We start from the raw sequence: 21,281 nt of genomic DNA, 5'->3' as shown, positions 1-21,281 counted from the left end.
CTCTAGTGATTCAGGGTCAACCTGTAAATTGTGTAGGAGTCGCTTAAAGAATCATATACACCGTGATGGATGTGGATGTTTCTGTGTCATCTGTGAATCAACGTGTGACCTTACGCATCTTTCCACAATGCCTGCACTTTTCCTAAACTTCACAAAAGCCATGTCCTAATTCTTTGCGGAAAAACTTAGCTATCTTACGCGTTTTCACGTCTTTTTTTTAAGAGACTGCCAAAAAATGAATCTGAGATCATACAGTGGAGGATAACTATGAATATTTTTCTCCAACCTCAATCAAATGGGAACATGGGCACGGAAAACTGCTCCGGTGTGACTGAGTTCATTCTCCTCGGATTCTCAGAAGCCCCTGAGTTGAGAGTTGCCCTCTTCTCTGTGTTCCTTCTCATCTATGGAGTCACGGTGCTGGGCAACCTGGGCATGATGGCCGTGATTCAGGTCAGCTCTCACCTTCACACTCCCATGTACTTTTTCCTCAGCCACTTGTCCTTTGTGGACTTTTGCTACTCCACCGTCATCGTGCCAAAGATGCTAACTAATACCTTAAACGAGGACAAAGCCATTTCCTTCCTGGGGTGCACCGTGCAATTCTACTTGTTTTGTACATGCGTGGTAAGTGAGGTCTTCCTGTTAGCGGTCATGGCCTATGACCGCTTCGTGGCCATCTGCAACCCACTGCTGTACACGGTCACCATGTCCCGGAATCTCTGTGTGGAGCTGGTGTCTTGTTGCTACCTGTGTGGGATGGTGTGTTCTCTGATCCACTTGTGTTTCGCTCTGGAGATCCCATCCTACAGATCAAATGTGATTGACCACTTCTTTTGCGATCTGCCCCCTCTCTTATCCCTTGCTTGCTCTGATGTCACTATGAATGAACTGCTGCTGTACATCGTGGCCACCTTCAATGAGATCACCACCATCGTGATCATCCTCACGTCCTACTTGCTAATTCTCATCACCATCCTGAGGCTGCACTCTGCCGAGGGAAGGCGCAAAGCCTTTTCCACCTGTGCCTCCCACCTCACAGCCATCCTTGTCTTTCACGGAACAATCCTTTTCACTTACTGCCGGCCCAGTTCTGGCAACAGTATGGATACTGACAAGGTGGCCACGGTGTTCTACACTGTAGTGATTCCCATGCTCAACCCCCTCATCTATAGCCTGCGGAACAAGGATGTGAAAGAAGCGCTCAGAAGAATGGTGAGCTCCAAAATATTTTCCTAGAAAATATTTTCTTTGTGAGACTCAAGTTCCCACAGGGCAGGCTGGTTGAGCAGTGAATGGGTGGTTGTAGTGTTTGAGTGGAGGGTAGAGCCAGGGGGTAGGTAGTTAAGAGTGATTCTTTTTGATTCACTTACCATTATGAATCTTCCATTTGCCTCAAAGTTAGGACTGAGTATATTTCAAATTTTAAGCCTACTTCTTTTCTTTTCTTCAGTCTATAATCTTTGAAATGGATAGGAGTAATGGATTTTTAAGACATCTTTGGTTTGATCTATAACCTTCATAAGCTTAATGAAGAACTCTTGAGAATCATGCTTTCTTTCAGTATCTATGATGGAAAATTCATTCCTTTTCAAAATTGAATTCCTGCTATTTTACAATGAAGAACACATCTTTGTCCAACAGTTGATACATAGAGTGAGATTTCCACATGCACACATGTCATTTTTATCTTTTTATTCTTTTTGATACATTTATTGCTTATTTTTTGTTTTCCTTATTATTTGTCTCAGTGTACAGTGTTTTTGGAACTTCAGATAGTATGTCATCTGAAAAAGTGGAGTTAATCTTAATTATTTCACATGGATGTTAGTAAAATTAAATTGCATGTCATGTGCAAAGAGCCTAGAATAATCCCTGGCACATAAATAGTTTTCTCTTTCTCTCTTCTCCTTCCCTTATATTGTCCTAATATTACATATATACTTTTGGTCACATGCGCGCGCACGCACACACACACACACACACACACACACACACACACACAAACTTGCCATCATTGAATAACCCTTACTACAAGTAGCTGCATTTCTGACTTAGGTCACTTGTCACATTTTTGTTGTTTGTTTCCTCAATTTTTGTCTCCATTATAACTCTCCATTTGGAACAAACGCTGTCACTTAAAATTGGAATTCTAAGCTATTTGTAGAAAACATAAATATTTCATTTTCAAGCCAAAATATGGAAAGAGCCTAAATGGCAATCAACTGATGAATGGACAAAGAAGATGTGATATATCTATATCTATATCTGTATCTATATCTGTATCTATATCTATATATCATCTATATCTATATCATCTATATCTAGAGAGAGAGAGAGAGAGAGAGAGAGAGAGAGGAATATTACTGAGCCACCAAAAAGAGTGAAATCTTGCCATTTGCAACAACCTGGATGGAATTAGAGAGGATTATGCTGAGTGAAATAAGTCAGTCAAAGGCAAATACCATATTATTTTCTCTCATATGTGGAATTTAAGAAACAAAGCAGATGAACATAGTGGAGAAAAAAGAGAGCTAAACCATAGAATAGTCTCTTAACTATAGGGAAGAAACTGAATGTTGCCAGATGGGAGGTGGTTGGGGGAATGGATTAAACGTGTGATGGGTACTAAGGAGGGCACTTGTGATGAGCACTGGGTGTTGGATGTTAGTGATAAATCACTGAATTCTACATCTGGAACTGATATTACACTGTATGTTAACTAAGTGGAATTTAAATAAAAACCTGAAAAAGATCATTTTCAGGGTGCATACTGGACTTTATTTTACATCCCTGTGGTTCCTGAATTAATTCTGCTATGACAGTGTGTGACAGCTTCGTGGCCATTTGCAACACTTTGTATTACACAGGTGCTGTACCCCAGAAACCCCGTGCCCTACTACAGGTTGTATCATATGCATGGGGAGTAGCATGTTTCCTGAAACTCACATGTTCTGCTTTCAAAGTATCTTTTAGTGGTTCATCACAATCAGTTACTTCTGTGAGTTCTCCTCACTAATGTCTCTTTCTTATTCTGAGTCTTACGTCAGCCAGTTGCTTCTCGCTGCTTCTCACAATGAGGTGAGCACAGAGCTCTTCGTCCTTCCATCTTATGGGGTTTTCACTGCCACCTCTCCAGATACATTCAGCAGGTGAGCATCAGGAAATCTTCTTCAACTGTCAGCTTCACACTTGACGGGATCACCGTTTTCTACAGCACCATTCTCTTCTCCTAGTCTCTGCCCTACCTCCTAAACCTCCAGGCACACAAAGTGATACCTGTTATGTACGGTGGTGATCCTCGTGTTGAAGCCCCTCATCTATAGACTGAGAAATAAGGACATCAAAGACACAGTCAGAAAATAATTAACACTTTTTTTTTCATAGTGAATGGTAAACACTTACCTCTGTTACTATAGAACATCTTTCTGTGATTTTTGAAGGACCTGTCAATCAAGCTCATTTTTAAAAATCACTTTAGATTTTCCAAAAGACAGAATACTTACAATGGGAAGAATATGAATTTTAGGTCTGAGAAATCATACCTGGCTCTGATAATATAAAATCGGCGGGGTTGGTTTATCTGAACCAGTCTTTATCTACAAAAATGATATAATGTGATGTAATTCATGGAGTGACGTGTGAAAAAAAATAAAATGTAGACAACATATCTGGCATATTGTATATGTGCAATAAATGCTAGTTGTATTCTCTTCTCTTCACTGCTAAGCGATAGGTTGCAGGTGTTAAATACACAGCCACTTTTGTAGTTTAAATTCAGTGAAATAGATGACAGGAAAGAAATACATAGTCTTCTTTTCAAGAACCTCACAAGCCAGTGGTATTAGTAAATATCATAATGTTCGGTCAGGAGACACTTCAAAATCATATGTGGATATCAAAGAGATTATTTCATAATTGCGTGCATCCTTTGCTTGACCTTGAAGGAAGAGCAGGTTTTGAAAAGACACAGAAGAGAAAGACACAAGGTGTATTCAGGAGTAAAGAACAGGAACAATGTTCGAGAGGTGAGCATGAATAATAAAGCCAATGATTCAGCACTATTGTGAGCTACTGTTTTATGTCATATGCATTCAAGGTATCTTGTTAGGTGCTGGAAGGAATGAGAATTTGCGTAAGATACACTTACTATTCTCAATTCCTTCAAAAAGAGCTCCAGTGTGGACGGTGCAAATATTACAAGAAGGTTAGAAATATTAGCGTGTTTCCTAGAATAGTGAGAACAAAAACAAAGCAAATATATTCATGTTCTATGTTTTAGGCTCCCTTTTATCACCTGTCAATTTGCATAAGTATATTATTAATTGACATGGCCCCTGACCAAAGGCATATCTCAATTCTTTTCTTCAGAATTCTTTAGGCAGTCTTCATAACATTTTTGAATAGATTTCTTGTAAGTATTCCGAGCCATTTGTTTTCCTTAAACGTTGTTTTAAATTGTCATTTGTAAATTATAATCTTAACAAGTAATTAATCAAACCTAGGTTATTGTGTCTATTAGGAAAGATTAGCTTTTCTCTGGTAGTAGTAATATTTATTATAAGATGGCCTCATAGATAAAGGTGTCTAATTTTCAAAAATCTTATGACATCATATTTATCTTTCTTCTATCATTAATTTTGCTTGAATTACTTACGTATCCTTTGTTTGGTACTCTTTGTCATTGGTAAATCCCAAATTAGTTCAGAAATTATTGTGAGAAAAAATAATAGCTGTGTTTGTTGAAGGTAACATAAACACTGGATAATAACCTTATATTGGTTCATGAAATAATTTGGAATGGTTCTATGATCTTAAACGTACAGTAATTAATTAAAGTCCACTTATTTCAGAAATAGAACTATATAATTATGACCCAAACTATCTTATATATTTGCATATATTCACGTATATGAAACTGCCTTCCTTTACACATTGTCACTTACTTGATTTGAACTTACCTGGAACGCTTGTAGAAAAGTAGCAGAAATGTTATATTGTTCTTGATTGGAGAGAATGATGAAAATGAAAACTAACCTATGAAATTTAATAGATGCTTCTAAGTGTTTAGAGGGAAATATATGTCTTTAAATAACTGTATTAGAAATGAAGAAAACTCTCAAAATTAGAATCTTAGTTTCCACATTAAGAATCAAAAAAAAAAAAAAGAAAAGAAAAAGAAAAAAGAACAAGGGAGGTTATAATAAAGACCAGATTATCAGTCAATAAAGTAGGAAAATAAAAAGTAGAGATCATTGAGTTTGTACTGTGAAAAGATTACTACCATTGACAAAATTTTAGCTAGAATTACCAGGAGAAAAGGAAACCAGAAACAAATTAGTACAATTAGTAAGGATAGTAATCTTGCAAAAATTTTATGCCAACAATTTAGTCAACTTAGATGATACAGACAGATTTGAAAAAGATAAATTTTCCCAAGCTGACAAAGAAGTTGAATATCTGAATAGATATGTGACAATAAATTCAATTTGTAATGAAAATATTCTCACACTCCTTTCATCAATATCCAGACAATTACTATTACTAAATATCTATGTAGGCAATAACACTGGTTGTTACACAGATGGCTTCACCAGTTACTTTTACTAAATAACTACATAAGCAATGGTACCAATTGTGAGTTACTTTATTTAGGAGATAGAGATCATGATCCTTTTTCCAATTCATGCAGTTATATCAGTATTACCCTGATACCAAAGCCAAACAAAGACAACACACAGAGGAAAACAGAAACCAAAATCCCTTATGGATACAAACCCAAGAATTCTCAACAAATCCTTGTATCCAATAATAAGATAAAATAGATGCACTGAAACATATGAAAGGCTTATGAGCCACACCAAGGGAGATTTATCTCAGAAATGCGAAGTTGGTTTAACATATGAAAAACAATGTAATATATCACTTACATAGAATGATGGAGATGGGGAACCAGATGGAATGTCTCCTCAGCCTTGGGTGCCGTCTTTGGCACATCAATTTTGTAAAATATAATCATATTATATGGTAGTTGAGAGAATACCAATTTATTTCCTTGAAATTACATTTTACCACATATACCTTTACAAATTTATGTGCACAGCCAGTGATACACAGAGACGAATGGAAAACTGTGGCTTAGATTGATCTTTCAAAGTCAGAAGAACACATCTGGGAAAGATATCTGAGGGGTCCCATTTGATGACTTCCACTATTGCACATACATTAGAAAAAAAATGCAGTCTCAGAAATCTCTCTGGATTTACTTATTTTTTTCTATACATTCATATGGGTGGAAAACCAGATGGGCCTCAATTTCTTTTATTGATCATTTATTTTGAATGTGTCCAAGTTTCAACCGCCTGTAAGATAAGCATAAAAACTGGAATTGCTCTCCTGGCTGGTTACTAGGAAGCTAAAGTAAGTGAATATTTGTATAATAGTTAGAATGGGTTCCAACACATAGCAAGTGTGAGTTATTATATGGTTTTCTGACCACTGGAGTCATTATTTTTTTGTTATTTAAAGGAATTCTGATGCAGCTGTGTCCCTGTGCCCTACAGGAATCTAGGGGATGTTGTAATGTTATAAGAAAGGAAGAACTTCTAAGAGATATGCATGGCATGTCATTATGGCAATATGAGCTGTGTCCCACACATACGACACTTAATGTAACCTCTATCATGTAGCACCACAAATTCTGGGAGGAGGCATATGTGGTTTTAAACCATTGTTTCCCAATTTGGGATAATTTAAAAAATAAATTTCCTGATGATATTCCATAGAGATGAACTATTAGTTGTGTTATATCATACGTCACCTTGGTTTAATTTTTATGTATTTTGTTATACCATAGAGATTAGTAATTGTTTTGGAGCTTAATGGGCCCATCCCCCAGGAGCTTAAATTACAGTATAAGTAAGTGTCTGCCTACTATATACAACTCATATCTTCAGCACCAGGGACAAAACGTAGGTCACTCAGGTTTGTTAGCAAGAACTAGGTTTTGGTTACTTGAAAATAGAAATGAATATATTTTGTCTGTAAACAATTATTTTAAAGATATATTGAACTCAACTCTCTTCTTTTTTTTATTTTAAAATTTTTTTTAGCGTTTATTTATTTTTGAGACAGAGAGAGAGACAGAGCATGAACAGGGGAGGGGCAGAGAGAGAGGGAGACACAGAATCTGAAACAGGCTCCAGACTCTGAGCTGTCAGCACAGAGCCCGACACGGGGCTCGAACTCGCGGACCGTGAGATCATGACCTGAGCCGAAGTCGGATGCTTAACCGACCAAGCCACCTAGGTGCCCCTCAACTCTCTTCTAATTAGAGAATGTTTTGACAGGACCCATATTTCTGTGCAGTTACTGTTTAGAGTGCTTTTGTGTTTTGGTATTCAGAACAATTAATGGTGAATTTAGAACTGTTTTCTCTGTAACATAAAACATGGATGTGTGTAAAAGAATGCTAAATAAGCAAATGGTACCTCTCTCTCTCTCTCTCTCTCTCTCTCTCTCTCTCTCTCTCTCTCTGTCTCTATTTCATCTCTTACCACCCATTTTTCAGACCGATCTCTATCACAGCATCTAACATGTATGACCATTGAGAGGGTCCTTAATTTTCATATTAATGCTGAGGGTTGCATTTCTGTTCCTGCCAGATGGTTATCGAGAGTCAGGACTTATGAACTCTCTGTGGTTAGAAAAAGAGATGAATTCTTTTGGATTTGTTTTGAGTTTGTTATGAAATGGTTTTGTATTATCAGCCTAGGAGATTAAGAAGAAAAACATTTGCCAGGTTGAATATCCTCTTTGAAAAGTAGGCAAATAAGTCAGGTATTTTGCTTTGTTTTGTTTTTGTTCTTGGTCATGTAATGAAAAACTGTGACTTAAGGGAAGTGATGTTTCCATGTCTTAAAGGTTAGCTCAAGAGACCGAGAAGATACCAAGATATGCTTCCATTCCAGAACCTCTTCACTCAATTTTCATTACACATAAGTGTAGAAGTCATGAGTCTAGTCCTCGTGCTGTCTAGAAGTGGGAGCAGAGAATAGAATCCCTCAATTTTTATTTGCCTTTTCCTTTAGGAAGGGCCTCAGTGGTAGATCTCCCTTATATAGAGCATACAATGTAATCATTTCTGCAACCAACCACTTAAAGAATCTCTATCATGTGTATTCATATCTCTATGGGTGCATCTTCATTTGCGTCTATATGTATATGCTGAGTGTACTATTCAGTATTCTTTTTATTTAAAAAAAAAAACCTCATAAATGGGATTTTACATAGCATGATAATTTTCTGTCCTAGATATGACACCCCAAAGTTTAACACTAGCTCCACTTCTGAAAATATTTTTTATGGCAAATATTATAAACAGGAATGCAATACAGTTTTGGAAATGATTTTTCACAATTTTATCAATGTAACTAAATATCTTTTAATAGCTTATGAGGAATAAAATCTATCAAAAAAATATCAGATAGCTTTTATTGTTGTCAGGGTCAAGACTTGGATATATGCCCCTTCATTACTTTCCAGAAAAAGGTATTCAAGAGATCTATCTCTCTGAATCTTTATTAGCATAGATCGCTATTACTATAATTGATTAAACTAGTAAATCAATTAACCACATAGTTGATTTGATAGGCACAATTCTCACTTTCAATGTATATTTTAAATCTCTTGTTTCATAATTCAGATTTTAAGGAGTTTTTGTGAGCCACAAACATCAAAAATTCTATCACACTTTTCCAAAATAGAATATGAGAAAACTTTGTTTCAAATTCATGTTCCTGATAGAGTCACGTAAAAATAAAAAAAACAAAAGAGTGTTTGGAGAATCAGAGTAGGTGTTACTCTCCTGGACAGAGCTTATTAAGTTTCTTCAGAGAACAGACGCTAGTGTCTGTATGGCTTTGAAATATATCATTGAATCTAAAATTCCACCCAGAAACTGAAGTTAATCATAGATAAAGTGATAGATAAGGGTTGGAATCGTTCAAGGTTTCTGCTGATGCTTAAGTCAATTTTGGTCAGTGGGATCCACTGGGACTTTCAACCTTTTGAATTACTTGACCACTGTGTTTCTGTTATATCTTATAGATACATTGTTTGATATCAATGTTATATTTTTCTGAAATTAATGTTAACCTGTTTTTTCCTCCCTTTTTAGAAGAAAGACAATATCTATCATTTGTTTTCCTAAGTCCAACACCTGGCAGGAATGGGCACGGGAAACTGCTCCAGTGTGACCGAGTTCATTCTCCTCGGATTCTCAGAAGCCCCTGAGTTGAGAGTCGCCCTCTTCTCTGTGTTCCTTCTCATCTATGGAGTCACGGTGCTGGGCAACCTGGGCATGATAGCCGTGATTCAGGTCAGCTGTCACCTTCACACTCCCATGTACTTTTTCCTCAGCCACTTGTCCTTTGTGGACTTTTGCTACTCCACTGCCATTGTGCCAAATGTGCTGTCCAGTATCTTAAACAAGGGCAAAGCCATCTCCTTCCTGGGATGCATGGTGCAATTCTATTTCTTTTGTGCCTATGCAATCACTGAGGTCTTCCTTTTGGCTGTGATGGCCTATGACCGCTTCGTGGCCATCTGCAACCCACTGTTGTACATGGTCACCATGTCCCGGAATCTCTGTGTGGAGCTGGTGTCTTGTTGCTACCTGTGTGGGATGGTGTGTTCTCTGATCCACTTGTGTTTAGCTCTGGAGATCCCATCCTACACATCAAATGTGATTGACCACTTCTTTTGCGATCTGCCCCCACTTATCCCTTGCTTGCTCTGATGTCACTATGAATGAACTGCTGCTGTACATCGTGGCCACCTTCAATGAGATCACCACCATCGTGATCATCCTCACGTCCTACTTGCTAATTCTCATCACCATCCTGAGGATGCACTCTGCCGAGGGAAGGCGCAAAGCCTTTTCCACCTGTGCCTCCCACCTCACAGCCATCTTTGTCTTCCACGGAACAATACTTTTCACTTACTGCCGGCCCAGTTCTGAGAACAGTATGGATACTGACAAGGTGGCCACGGTGTTCTACACTGTAGTGATTCCCATGCTCAACCCCCTCATCTATAGCCTGCGGAACAAGGATGTGAAGGAAGCACTCAAGAAAGTGTTGGGATCTAGATTACCTTTTGGAAAACTATTTTCTTAACCAGACTCAGAGTTTCATCAGAGACTTTAATGACGGGCTGGATTTGGGTGGGTGTGAATGGAAAAGTAAAGTAGGGAAATAAAACTTGGGGACTCTGCATGCTGTTTTGTTTTCCACTTGCTTATCTAATTAAGCCATATAATATCTTCTATGGATAATTTAAATACACCTTTTATGGGACCATATCTGTGTTATTCTTATATCAGTAGTGTAGCTTTGCAATTAATTGTTGTGCAAAAAATATTTTCCAAATGGTTCAACATGATGAAACTCTAGAATAACTACGTGTAAATTTTTCTAAAGGAGAATACTTGAGATATTTTCCATTTGCTGGTAATTTCACCATGCTGCTCCTGATCTTGAAAATGTCAAAAAAAAAAAAAAAAAAAAAAAAAAGAAAAGAAAACAAAAGTAAAGAACAGAAAATAAAAGGTCAAGATTTCTGTTATAATAAACCTGATAAAGACAGGAAGTTCAGGGGTGCCTGGGTGGCTTACTTGGTTGAGTGTCCGACTTCGGCTCACGTCATGATCTCGCAGTTTGTGAGTTTGAGCCCCACATCAGGCTCTGTGTTGACAGCTCAGAGCCTGGAGTCTGCTTCAGATTCTGTGTCTCTTCCTCTCTCTGCCCGTCCCATGCTCATGCTCTGTCTCTGTCTCTCAATAATAAATAAACTTTAAGGAAAAAAAATTTTTAAAAAAGGAAGTTCAGAGGAGTGGACATTTTTTTTTTTTTGGTTTGTTTGTATTTTGTTTTATTGTGACTGCAGTTTCAAGAACCACTTTTAAAACATCCTTATCATTCTTTGTGAACTATCTCCTCTCTGCACTGAAATTTCTCATAGTTCTGGTAGTTTGGCTCTATTCCCAGTTCCTTTGGAAGGCCATATTTATTGTTCAATGAAGACTCATGGTGCACTGACTTTATGCTACTCATTCATCTAGGAACTTGGGATATATTAGTGAACAAAGCAATGAATGATCTCTGCTTTCCTGGAACTTTTATTTTAGCAGGCAATATACAATTAAAGAAATTAATTATTATTGAAAATACATTTGAATCATGTGAAGTATATTAATCACTCAATTGGGTAGTAGAGTAACTCCTGAAGTAAAACAGTATGTTCATAGATGATTTCACTGAAAAGCTGCATTTGAACAAAAACTTAAGGGAAAGCATTTCAGTGTGCAGGAAACATGAGGAGAAAAGACCATAAAGAAAGAGTCAGTAATATTTTTTGGAAAACAAAAAGCAATACACAAAATCAAAGAGGTCAGACTAGATCAAAGAAGCAGAGGTGGTTAAGAGTAATAGAATAGGACAAGGTTTCAAAGGGACTATTTTCCCAACTCGATATTTAACTTTTTAAATATTTATGCTTTAACTCTCAGTGAATCATGATGACCTAAAGGAGGGATCTTCACCCTTCTCCAACAGGGTCAGAGTGGATGGCAGGGAGGAAGACAGTTACGCCTGCTATATGGTAGCCACTCAATATTTGATAAGGATGGTTTTTATAATTCCATAACTTTTATAATGGTTGTAGGTATGTATGCGAGTAATCAGGGGTTGGAGAAATGATTTTAAAATATAACACTTGGGGGCACCTGGATGGCTCAGTCGGCTAGGTGTCTGACTCTTGGTTTTGGCTCAGGTCATGATCTCATGGTTCATGAGTTCAAGCCCCACACTGGGCTCTGTGCTGACAGTGTGGAGCCTGCTTGGTATTCTCTCTCTCTCTCTGTCTCTCTGCCCCTCCCACACTCTCTCTCTCCTTTTCTTCCAGACTAAATTAATAAAATCTAAAATACATTTATATAAATTTTTGTATAAAATTTTCCTAATGCTGCTCCAGGTTTTCAAGCATTACATCAGAGAAAAATGATTAATTTTAATTGTTTATTTCATGACCTCAAGGGAATGGGGCAAGACATAATCTCTAGGGCTCATGTCCCAAAGGTTGTACTATAGATATAAGAATATACCATCAGTCCCAACCAAGAGTGGCCTTACTTTTGCCATCAGCAGGTTTGTTTTCAGATTCTAGAGACCGATTGATATTAATTTCAATGTAGGGTATCTGGGAAACAGCACGGTGGGGGAAACTTACCCTTAGATCTAGACAGTTCTTGAGAATTATTTAGTCACTACAAAAGTAACATATCTGAACACGCAAGGAAGAGAAAGTGCATTTATGCTACACGGTTTTGTCTTAGAGGGCCTGGCTCAGATGAACAAGGGCTACCCTGGGTGGGAGGATAGAAGAAGTCTGAGAACTTCGGGAATGTGTATTGTTCTGTTTCTGTAAGTTACAGAAGATATAGTCAAGGTAGGATAGAGAAGATTTAAGTAAAATGAAACTAGCAGAGATTGAATAGACTCTCTAGTGAAAAAAAATTAAAAGGGCCAGCTTTAATTAAGACGATAAAGCAGAAAAAAATTAGAGAAAAATTAGAACAAAATAGGGAAAACAAAGGTAAGAAGATTTCAGCTGTTATATTTCTTGGACTCAATGGTAGAGAAAGATTTTACCAGCAATGTAATAATAGTATTTGGGATGCAAGAATCATCATGTTGAATATCACATTCATTTAAAATGAAACCTGAAAAGCCTTAGTAAGTTAAATATTATATTAAGCAAGAAGTGTGATAATGAGAATGTCTAGCTTCATGATGGATGTTTTTTGAGGTTGTCTTTAGTACTCAGATGTATGACTGACTATAGGGACAAAGAGGTCCATTAAGCTCTCAGTCTTGAATATGATCTGATATCTTTATTGATGGGCCATCTGTTAAGGCTACCAGAGGTAGCCTTAACAGAGAGATGATTAACAGTTTCCTGCTTTCTAGACCTAGAACATGGGTCAGAGTCTGGTGTGTAGGAATGGACACATGGCTGGGGCTCCAATCAGGGCACTAGTCACAGATACGTAGATTAGTCCCTACTTGCATATCGTTGGGAAAGTCAAGGTTTCTTTTATCACCCCTAGAATAAGGAAGTGGACATGATTATCTTTATCACCTATTCTAATTATTTATCAAGCGATGAGGAAAGGTTGACAATTAAGAGCCCATTTGTTGAGAAGAATATCCTGAAAAACAAGTTAAGGTTTATTTGATATCAGATTTACTGTGTCAGAAAGAAAAAGATTAAAGTACTTTGTGAAATGTAACATAAAGTGTTATGGGTGTTTTTTCTTAATGTCATAGTGTAAACATATGTTGTAGACATTAATTTGTTTGGAAATTTCTCATTTTTGTACTGATTATAAGGCTGGCATAAGCAGTCATTATATTATCCTAGGTGTATCTTTTATGAACTTCTAATGTTCAAGGGAAACTGAAAACTTTATGGGAAGTTTGATTTAAAATAACCATAAATCCCTTTATCTCATATACTGCTTATAAATATTAAAATTTACAGTTAAGAACTTAAACAATCTTTAAAGGTTTTATCTATCAACTTATTTATTTATTTATTTGTTTGTTTGTTTGTTTGTTTATTTATTTACATAATCTCTACACCCAATGTGGGTCTTGAACTTAAAATGCCGAGATCAAGAGTTGCATGCTCTAGTCAGCCAGGCACCCCAAAGACTTAAAATTTTTTAATTCAATAATTATATTGTTTTTTAACTTAAAGAGCATTTAAAAACTGTTTTGCATATTTTCAAATATTAGATAGTTAGCATATCTTGCTAACAAACACATAAAGAAATTATGAAAAGACATTTTGCTTCATCTTCCAGTGGTGTAAGGGGCAGTTAGGCAAGCTTCTTAGATGTTCACTCTCTTTAATATTTTTATTTTCAGGACCAGTTCAGATTCTGACAAACAGAAACCATCATGTTACTGTCAGAGAGAAATAAAACTGGGGCTGTGTTCACTCTCTTGGGCTTCTCAGATTACTCAGAACTGCAAGTCCCTCTCTTCTTGATTTTTTTGGCCATCTACAGTGTCACTGTTGTAGGAAATATTGGGATGATAGTTATAATCAAGATTAGCTCCAAACTGCACACCCCCATGTACTTTTTCCTCAGCCACCTCTCATTTGTGGATTTCTCCTATTCCTCCATCATTGTTCCCAAGACCCTGGCAAACCTAGTTGTAGAAGACAGGACCATTTCACTTTCAGGATGTGTAGTACAATTCTTTTTCTTTTGTACCTTTGTGGTAGCTGAATCCTTTTTATTAGCTGTGATGGCCTATGACCGCTTTGTGGCCATCTGCAACCCTCTGCTCTACACAGCAGCCATGTCCCAGAAACTCTGTGCCATGCTGGTGGTCGGATCATATGCATGGGGAGTAGCATGTTCCCTGATACTCACATGTTCTGCTGTCAGATTATCTTTCCAGGGTTTCAACACAATCAATCACTTCTTCTGTGAGTTCTCTGCATTGCTGTCCCTGTCTTGCTCTGATATTTACATCAATCAGTTGCTGCTTTTCATTTTTGCCACCTTTAATGAGATCAGTACACTGCTCATCATTCTCATGTCTTATGTGTTTATCATTGTCACCATCCTCAAGATGCGTTCAGCCAGTGGTCGTCGCAAAGCCTTCTCCACCTGTGCCTCCCACCTGACAGTCATCACCATCTTCCATGGAACCATCCTCTTCCTTTACTGTGTTCCTAACTCCAAAAACTCCAAACATACAGTCAAAGTGGCATCTGTGTTTTACACAGTGGTGATTCCTATGCTGAATCCCTTGATCTACAGTCTGAGAAATAAGGACGTCAAGGATACAGTCGGCAAGATAATGGATACTAAAATCTTTTTTTCTTAAGCATATTATTTGACTAGAGTTTGGCCCTGAAGTATAAATCGTGTACCCATAAACATTGATTATAAAGATACATTTAAAAATAATGAAGAGTCGATGTACAATGAAAAGAATGCAGATTTTTATTCAAAGAGACCTTGATGCTCTCTCTTGCTTACTGGAAAAAAAGTCAGCAATCCCCCTCATCTTTGGTTTTTAATCCACAAAAATGAGGTAACATAAATTAGCTCCTAATCTGATTGTGAGGTCTAAAAGGTAATATAAATATTATGTGGATACTTTGTATAATATCAATAAACATTAATTTCATTTCCCTTTCTTGTAACATACCTGGAGTAGACTAGGCTCTCAATAAACATATGAATTTATCTCCTAAAAGTAAAAGTAGCAGTTAAAATGGGACATAGCATTCCTCTCTGCGCAATGTAAAACCCAGTGTTAACAGTAGGGCAGTGAAGAAAGTGGCCTTTGTATAAAGTGGGAATGAAAAGTACCACCAAGTGTTTAAATGAAAGAAAAGTTCAAGTCCCTTGGGGACTCTGAATAACCCCTCCAAAAAATAGGTGTTGTTTGAACTTGGCTTTGGATAACAAGATGAACAGAGTTTCAGGACACAACATATGAGTTTTATCCAGAAGAACAAAGCATTGCAAAATCAGGGAGGTCAGAATGCAATACTGAGCTACTTATCAAACAAACATTTTATTGAATGATTACTATATAACATGTTTGTGTGTGTTGCAGTGTGTGTGTGTGTGTGTGTGTGCGTGTGTGTGCGTGCATGTGTTGCATTGTGTGTATAGGTTGCTAGGCATGAGTGGCAAGTTGATAAGACATGGTCTATATCTTGAATGTGTTTTCAAAGGAGCTCCATTGTGCAGTTTGATAAGCTATCTTAGGCTCCACCAAAGGTTTAAAGATGTTAGATTGGATTTCACAAACTCTCTTTATTTATTTATTTTTTTTAGAGGAAAGAGAGAGTGAAGGGCAGAGGGAGAAAGAGAGCAAGAGAGAGAGAGAATCTTAAGCAGGTTCTATGCTTAGCACAGAGCCTGATGTAGGGCCAAGTCCCACAATCTTGGAATCATGACCTTAGTCAAAATCAAGAGTTGGATGCTCAACTGACAATCCACCCAGGAGCCCCTGGATTTCAGAATATCTTATATGCAAAAAATAAGCATAATGAGTTCCTGCCCATCTTATGTTTCATACTATTATTCTGCTTATGAAGATGTCAAAAACATTATCAAAACTTTATTAATTATTTTCCTAAACATGAGCATAATCTTTGAATCCTTCTCAACTAAACTTCTACCTTAAAAAAAAAGTTCTCAAAACTAATTGTTTATATACTTTAGTCAAAATACAATAAAAATAAAAATACTAATTAGCATCAAGGCCTACTTAATCTGGCAAATTTAAAATACCAGATTTCTATAATATTAATAACACAGTTTACTTAAATACCTTGCACGTGCTTCTCTTTCTCTCTACTCAATATAGATAGTTAAAATTGCAAACAAATTATTACTATATTGAAAAACATAAATTTCCTGGTATTCTGGTAAGGGAGAACAATTTTATATGGGCTCGATAAAGTTACTTGAAATGTGCATATTATTTTGAACTAATGATCATTATTAAAATGTTCTATTTATATACGTCATAAAATAAGGAATCACTTAAATAACCATTTTACATGGAAAGATACAATCTAAGAAACAGTGTTTTAGAAATGGATGTCTGAGGAGGGAATGCATTTCTCTTCTATTGACTTCGGTTTCTCTGCATATCCACAAATTTATCTTTTACTTTCCTTTGGTCCTTTTTTTTTTCAAGACACTCAATACATTTTAGTGAGCCTTTTAGTTTACAACATGAGGTAAAAGGATACTCAGTCTCTTTAGCCAATATTTTACACAGCTGTAGGAAAATATTTCAAACTTTAGGGAATTATAATGGATTACATATATTACAGGTTGGCAGCAGGTAAACAATCTCTGTGTTCTTGAATTTTCCAGTTCAGTCTTCCCTTCCAATAGTATCCAGCTCTAATTAGTTACATAAATTTCTTCAAGGCCATGTTTTGTTGCTGCTGATGTCTTCATACCTGAAATTTTGCTATTTCAGTCAATACCCTTGAATTCTGCTCCAAAAATGCATTTTGCATTGGGTGGAATTTTGGCACCTTTCTTTCCATAAGCCCATTCTGGATCAATCTCTAGTTAAGCCTTTTCTCCTTTACTCACTTACACACTTATACAACAAATTAACTCATTATTCATAAATGAATACAATTTTCCTACACTTATACAATCCTAATTTTCCTCAAAATTTGGGAAATTATTTATGTGACTCTTACATTGAATCAAAGATGGGTAATCCCTCTTTAGAGAGGCTCTCATTTTACTTGTGTCTTGCTTGGACAAAGGATGATCATTTGGGGGTAAAAGTAACACCAACCATTTAGCTTTTACTCTGAGGAAACCAAAGCCCGTAACACGTAAGTGACCCGGCCAAGGTTGTAAAAGCAATTGTTGACAGAAATGAAAGCAGTCGGTTAAGACTCCAGACATGTCTTCTACTAAACTCTAGCAGACAATCTTGTGTTTTCTTTCATTTCAAGTTGCCACATTTCAAATTCATTGTGACAGATTCTGTTGCTTCTATATAGAACATGACATATTAGCCTCCAAACTTTTTGGTTGTGTGCATCTCAGTTTTGGAAAGAATTTAAGTCTGCATACAAAATATTTCATCATAAATTTAAATAGCACAAAAAGTGTGATTTCTGTTGTGTAGCATAATTCATTTAAATTACATAAATAAGAACATCTGAAAGCAGATTTCTGTCACTCTTCTTCCTCAACTCATGTTCAATGTTACCCCAATCCATTGAATATTATAATTTTATAAATGACATTCATACTTTTAATCTCTTGGATTAATATTGCTCTTGGCAATATTGAACGTTCTTTTTCATAGATTAAGTTAACCTTGTAATAATACAATAATAATTGTATCACTAATCAAAAACATAATTGCATTTGCAAATTTTGATAAAATACAATTACCCAAAATTGAAAAAAAATGTGTTTGCAAATATTTATTTTCATGAGAAATATCATGAATATATATTTGGATTTTTTATTTCAGTTAATTAAATGTATCCATGGAAAGATATCACTTAATGCTAGAAAGCAAGAGGGTTAAGCATCATCTCTATTTCTACTTCTTAAAAAGAAAATGCTGAGACTTTTTGGTCATGTTAAGAGTAAATGAGACTAGAAACTGTGTCAGAAATTGTGCTGTATTAGTAAGGTCACTCAAATCTTTCAACTCACCCAAGTTATGTGCCAGTTCCTCACAATGATTTTTTATCAGAAATTTTAAAAATAACGCATCAAACAAAATTTATACTGAGTTTCTCCGATTTTGTTGAAGGGCAAAATTTTGGAAATTAATTCTCTCAACAGGGTTTGTTTACCCAGTCTGGTAGATTGCAAACATAGCCAAAATTCTCCAGTCCTCTGGTGTCTATGCCACCGTGCAGATCTTCTGATTACATGGTGGAGTCAGTTTCCCCACTCCTGGAGGGTAGTCTGCTTTTCTGAGTAGCTTTGGCTAATGGAGAGTAGTTGCAATGACGTTGTTCAAGTTCTAAGCCTCTGAGAGGCAACATGGCTTTTTCATAACCTTGGGGATTTTCACAATCTCTCAGGAAAGTTGCCGTGTTAACAGGCACAGCCTGTCACCCTTACCTCCAGCATATGATCTGGCATCTAGCCAAGTGCCCTACATGGGTGTGAAGTCCTCTTAGATCACCTAAACTGCCAAGCTCATATCATATACATAAGCAGACCAAGCCGAGATCAATCATGTCATGATCAGATCTGCAGTACTATCTTACAGACTTATGCAACGGTGACCTATTCAATTAACAGTTGTTGTTTTCAACTAATATGTTTGGAAGTGGTTTCTCATAAAAATGTTGGAATCACTCACTTTCTCTTTTGTTTGTTTGTTTATTTGTTTATATTGAGAGACACAGAGGGAGTGCGAGCAGGGTGGGGCAGAGAGAGGGAGAGAGAGACTCACAGGCAGGCTCTCTGCTCAGAGCAGTGCAGGATGCGGGGCTCAATCTCACAATGGTAAGATAATGACCTGAGCCAAAATTGAGTCAAATGCTTACACTGAACAACAAAATTAAGAAAATCACTGTGTTAATTTACAGAAAAAAAGATGTGAGCATGGAGTATAAAAGCTAAACATCTAAACATATGGGTAAAAAATCAACACTTGTGGGTTAACAACTTTCAACAGACATGCTTCTCGACATTTCAGTGGAAAACAGGGAAGGGCATGGTGTATTTTAAAACATTATTTTCTGAGATCTCACTAGATTCAGTACTCATTAAACACTCTGCCAGGAAAAGGGGATTTGAGTTTCATAACACAATGTGGCTAGTATGTTTGAGGTCTTTCTAATGATTCAGTGTCAAGCTGTAAATTATGTAGGACTCGCTTAAGGAATCATACGCTATGATGGATGTGGATGTTTCTGTGTGATCTGTGAATCAACGTGTGACCTTACGCATCTTTCCACAATGCCTGCACTTTTCCTAAACTTCACAAAAGCCATGTCCTAATTCTTTGCGGAAAAAAATAACCATCTTATGCATTTTCATGTCTTTCTTTTTAAGAGACAGCCAAAAAATGAATCTGGGATCACACAATGGAGGATAACTATGAATATTTCTCTCCAACCTCAATCAAATGGGAACATGGGCACGGGAAACTGCTCCGGTGTGACCGAGTTCATTCTCCTCGGATTCTCAGAAGCCCCTGAGTTGAGAGTCACCCTCTTCTCTGTGTTCCTTCTCATCTATGGAGTCACAGTGCTGGGCAACCTGGGCATGATGGCAGTGATTCAGGTCAGCTGTCACCTTCACACTCCCATGTACTTTTTCCTCAGCCACTTGTCCTTTGTGGACTTTTGCTACTCCACTGTCATCATGCCAAAGGTGCTGTCCAGTATCTTAAAAGAGGACAAAGCCATCTCCTTCCTGAGATGCATGGTGCAATTCTATTTCTTTTGTACCTATACAATCACTGAGGTCTTCCTTTTGGCTGTGACAGCCTATGACCGCTTTGTGGCCATCTGGAACCCACTGCTGTACACGGTCACCATGTCCCGGAATCTCTGTGTGGAGCTGGTGTCTTGTTGCTACTTGTGTGGGATGGGGTGCTCTCTGATCCACTTGTGTTTAGCTCTGGAGATCCCGTCCTGCACATCAAATGTGATTGACCACTTCTTCTGCAATCTGCCCCCTCTCTTATCCCTTGCTTGCTCTGATGTCACTATGAATGAACTGCTGCTGTACTTCGTGGCCACCTTCAATGAGATCACCACCATCGTGATCATCCTCACGTCCTACTTGCTAATTCTCATCACCATCCTGAGGATGCACTCTGCCGAGGGAAGGCGCAAAGCCTTTTCCACCTGTGCCTCCCACCTCACAGCCATCTTTGTCTTCCACGGAACAATCCTTTTCACTTACTGCCAGCCCAGTTCTGGCAACAGTATGGATACTGACAAGGTGGCCACGGTGTTCTACACTGTAGTGATTCCCATGCTCAACCCCCTCATCTATAGCCTGTGGAACAAGGATGTGAAGGAAGCACTCAAGAAAGTGTTGGGATCTAGATTACCTTTTGAAAAATTATTTTCTTAACTAGACATCAGATATTTAATGAGGGGCTGGTTTTGGGTGGATGTGAATGAAAAGTAAAGTAGGTAAAAATTTTATGAGTTGGGGGACTATGCATGCTTTTTTGTTTTCCACTTGCTTGTCTTATTAAGCCATATATTATCTGTTTTATGGATGATTCAAATGCACCTGGTAATGTTGCTGCTTTCCCCAATCTCTAATTGCCTTGAGTGGGTTTGGGAGGCCTTGTTAGACTCTGTTTCTTGGCTTGAGAACAAATCAATATATTTCTAACAAAGTGCACATAGAAAGACAAGTCGTTTCATCATCGTTAAAGCATGCAACCTTTTTCATTAGACTTTCATTTTTCTAGGGAATGCACACACATCTGTCTCATAACCTATGTATTTTAGTGAACATTTGGAGTAAATTTCTGTGTAATATTTTTAGTCATTTTTTAAATTATTTTTTCCATTGCCATATTATACTTTCAGAAGTTTTAAAGTTTCTTTTAAGGGTATTAAGAAGCACAAAGTTCCAGTCATAAAATTTAAGTCATGGGATGAAAAGTACAGCATAGGAAATACAGTCAATAATTTGTAATAAT

At 37.1% G+C, this 21,281-nt stretch overlaps 4 protein-coding genes across 4 annotated transcripts; all 4 read left to right on the top strand.

Moving 5' to 3' along the window:
- The first annotated feature begins 303 nt into the window (after positions 1–303).
- Positions 304–1,239, top strand: LOC132676481 (olfactory receptor 5L1-like). Its single transcript, XM_060628550.2, has one exon. It carries the CDS (start codon positions 304–306, stop codon positions 1,237–1,239), a length of 936 nt encoding a protein of 311 aa, XP_060484533.2.
- A 7,990-nt stretch (positions 1,240–9,229) lies between these two features.
- LOC132676621 (olfactory receptor 5L1-like) lies at positions 9,230–10,178 on the top strand. Its single transcript, XM_060628655.2, is given in 2 exon segments — positions 9,230–9,783; positions 9,785–10,178. Coding segments are annotated over 2 exon segments (948 nt in total).
- A 3,846-nt stretch (positions 10,179–14,024) lies between these two features.
- On the top strand, positions 14,025–14,966 carry LOC132676686 (olfactory receptor 5D18). The gene has a single exon (XM_060628717.1). It carries the CDS (start codon positions 14,025–14,027, stop codon positions 14,964–14,966), a length of 942 nt encoding a protein of 313 aa, XP_060484700.1.
- A 4,781-nt stretch (positions 14,967–19,747) lies between these two features.
- On the top strand, positions 19,748–20,698 carry LOC132676685 (olfactory receptor 5L1-like). The gene has a single exon (XM_060628715.3). It carries the CDS (start codon positions 19,748–19,750, stop codon positions 20,696–20,698), a length of 951 nt encoding a protein of 316 aa, XP_060484698.2.
- Positions 20,699–21,281: the final 583 nt, after the last annotated feature.

The sequence above is a fragment of the Panthera onca genome, chromosome D1, assembly GCF_046562875.1.
Source record: "Panthera onca isolate mPanOnc1 chromosome D1, mPanOnc1 haplotype 2, whole genome shotgun sequence".
In the NCBI taxonomy this organism is placed as follows: Eukaryota; Metazoa; Chordata; class Mammalia; order Carnivora; family Felidae; genus Panthera; species Panthera onca.
The sequence above is the reverse complement of the archived record's forward strand: the minus strand, read 5'-3'. Positions and strand labels throughout refer to the sequence as shown.

Excerpts from the sequence above, each read along its gene's own strand:
- LOC132676481 (XM_060628550.2), top strand. The coding sequence starts at position 304 with ATGGGCACGGAAAACTGCTCCGGTGTGACTGAGTTCATTCTCCTCGGA.
- LOC132676686 (XM_060628717.1), top strand. The coding sequence starts at position 14,025 with ATGTTACTGTCAGAGAGAAATAAAACTGGGGCTGTGTTCACTCTCTTG.
- LOC132676685 (XM_060628715.3), top strand. The coding sequence starts at position 19,748 with ATGGGCACGGGAAACTGCTCCGGTGTGACCGAGTTCATTCTCCTCGGA.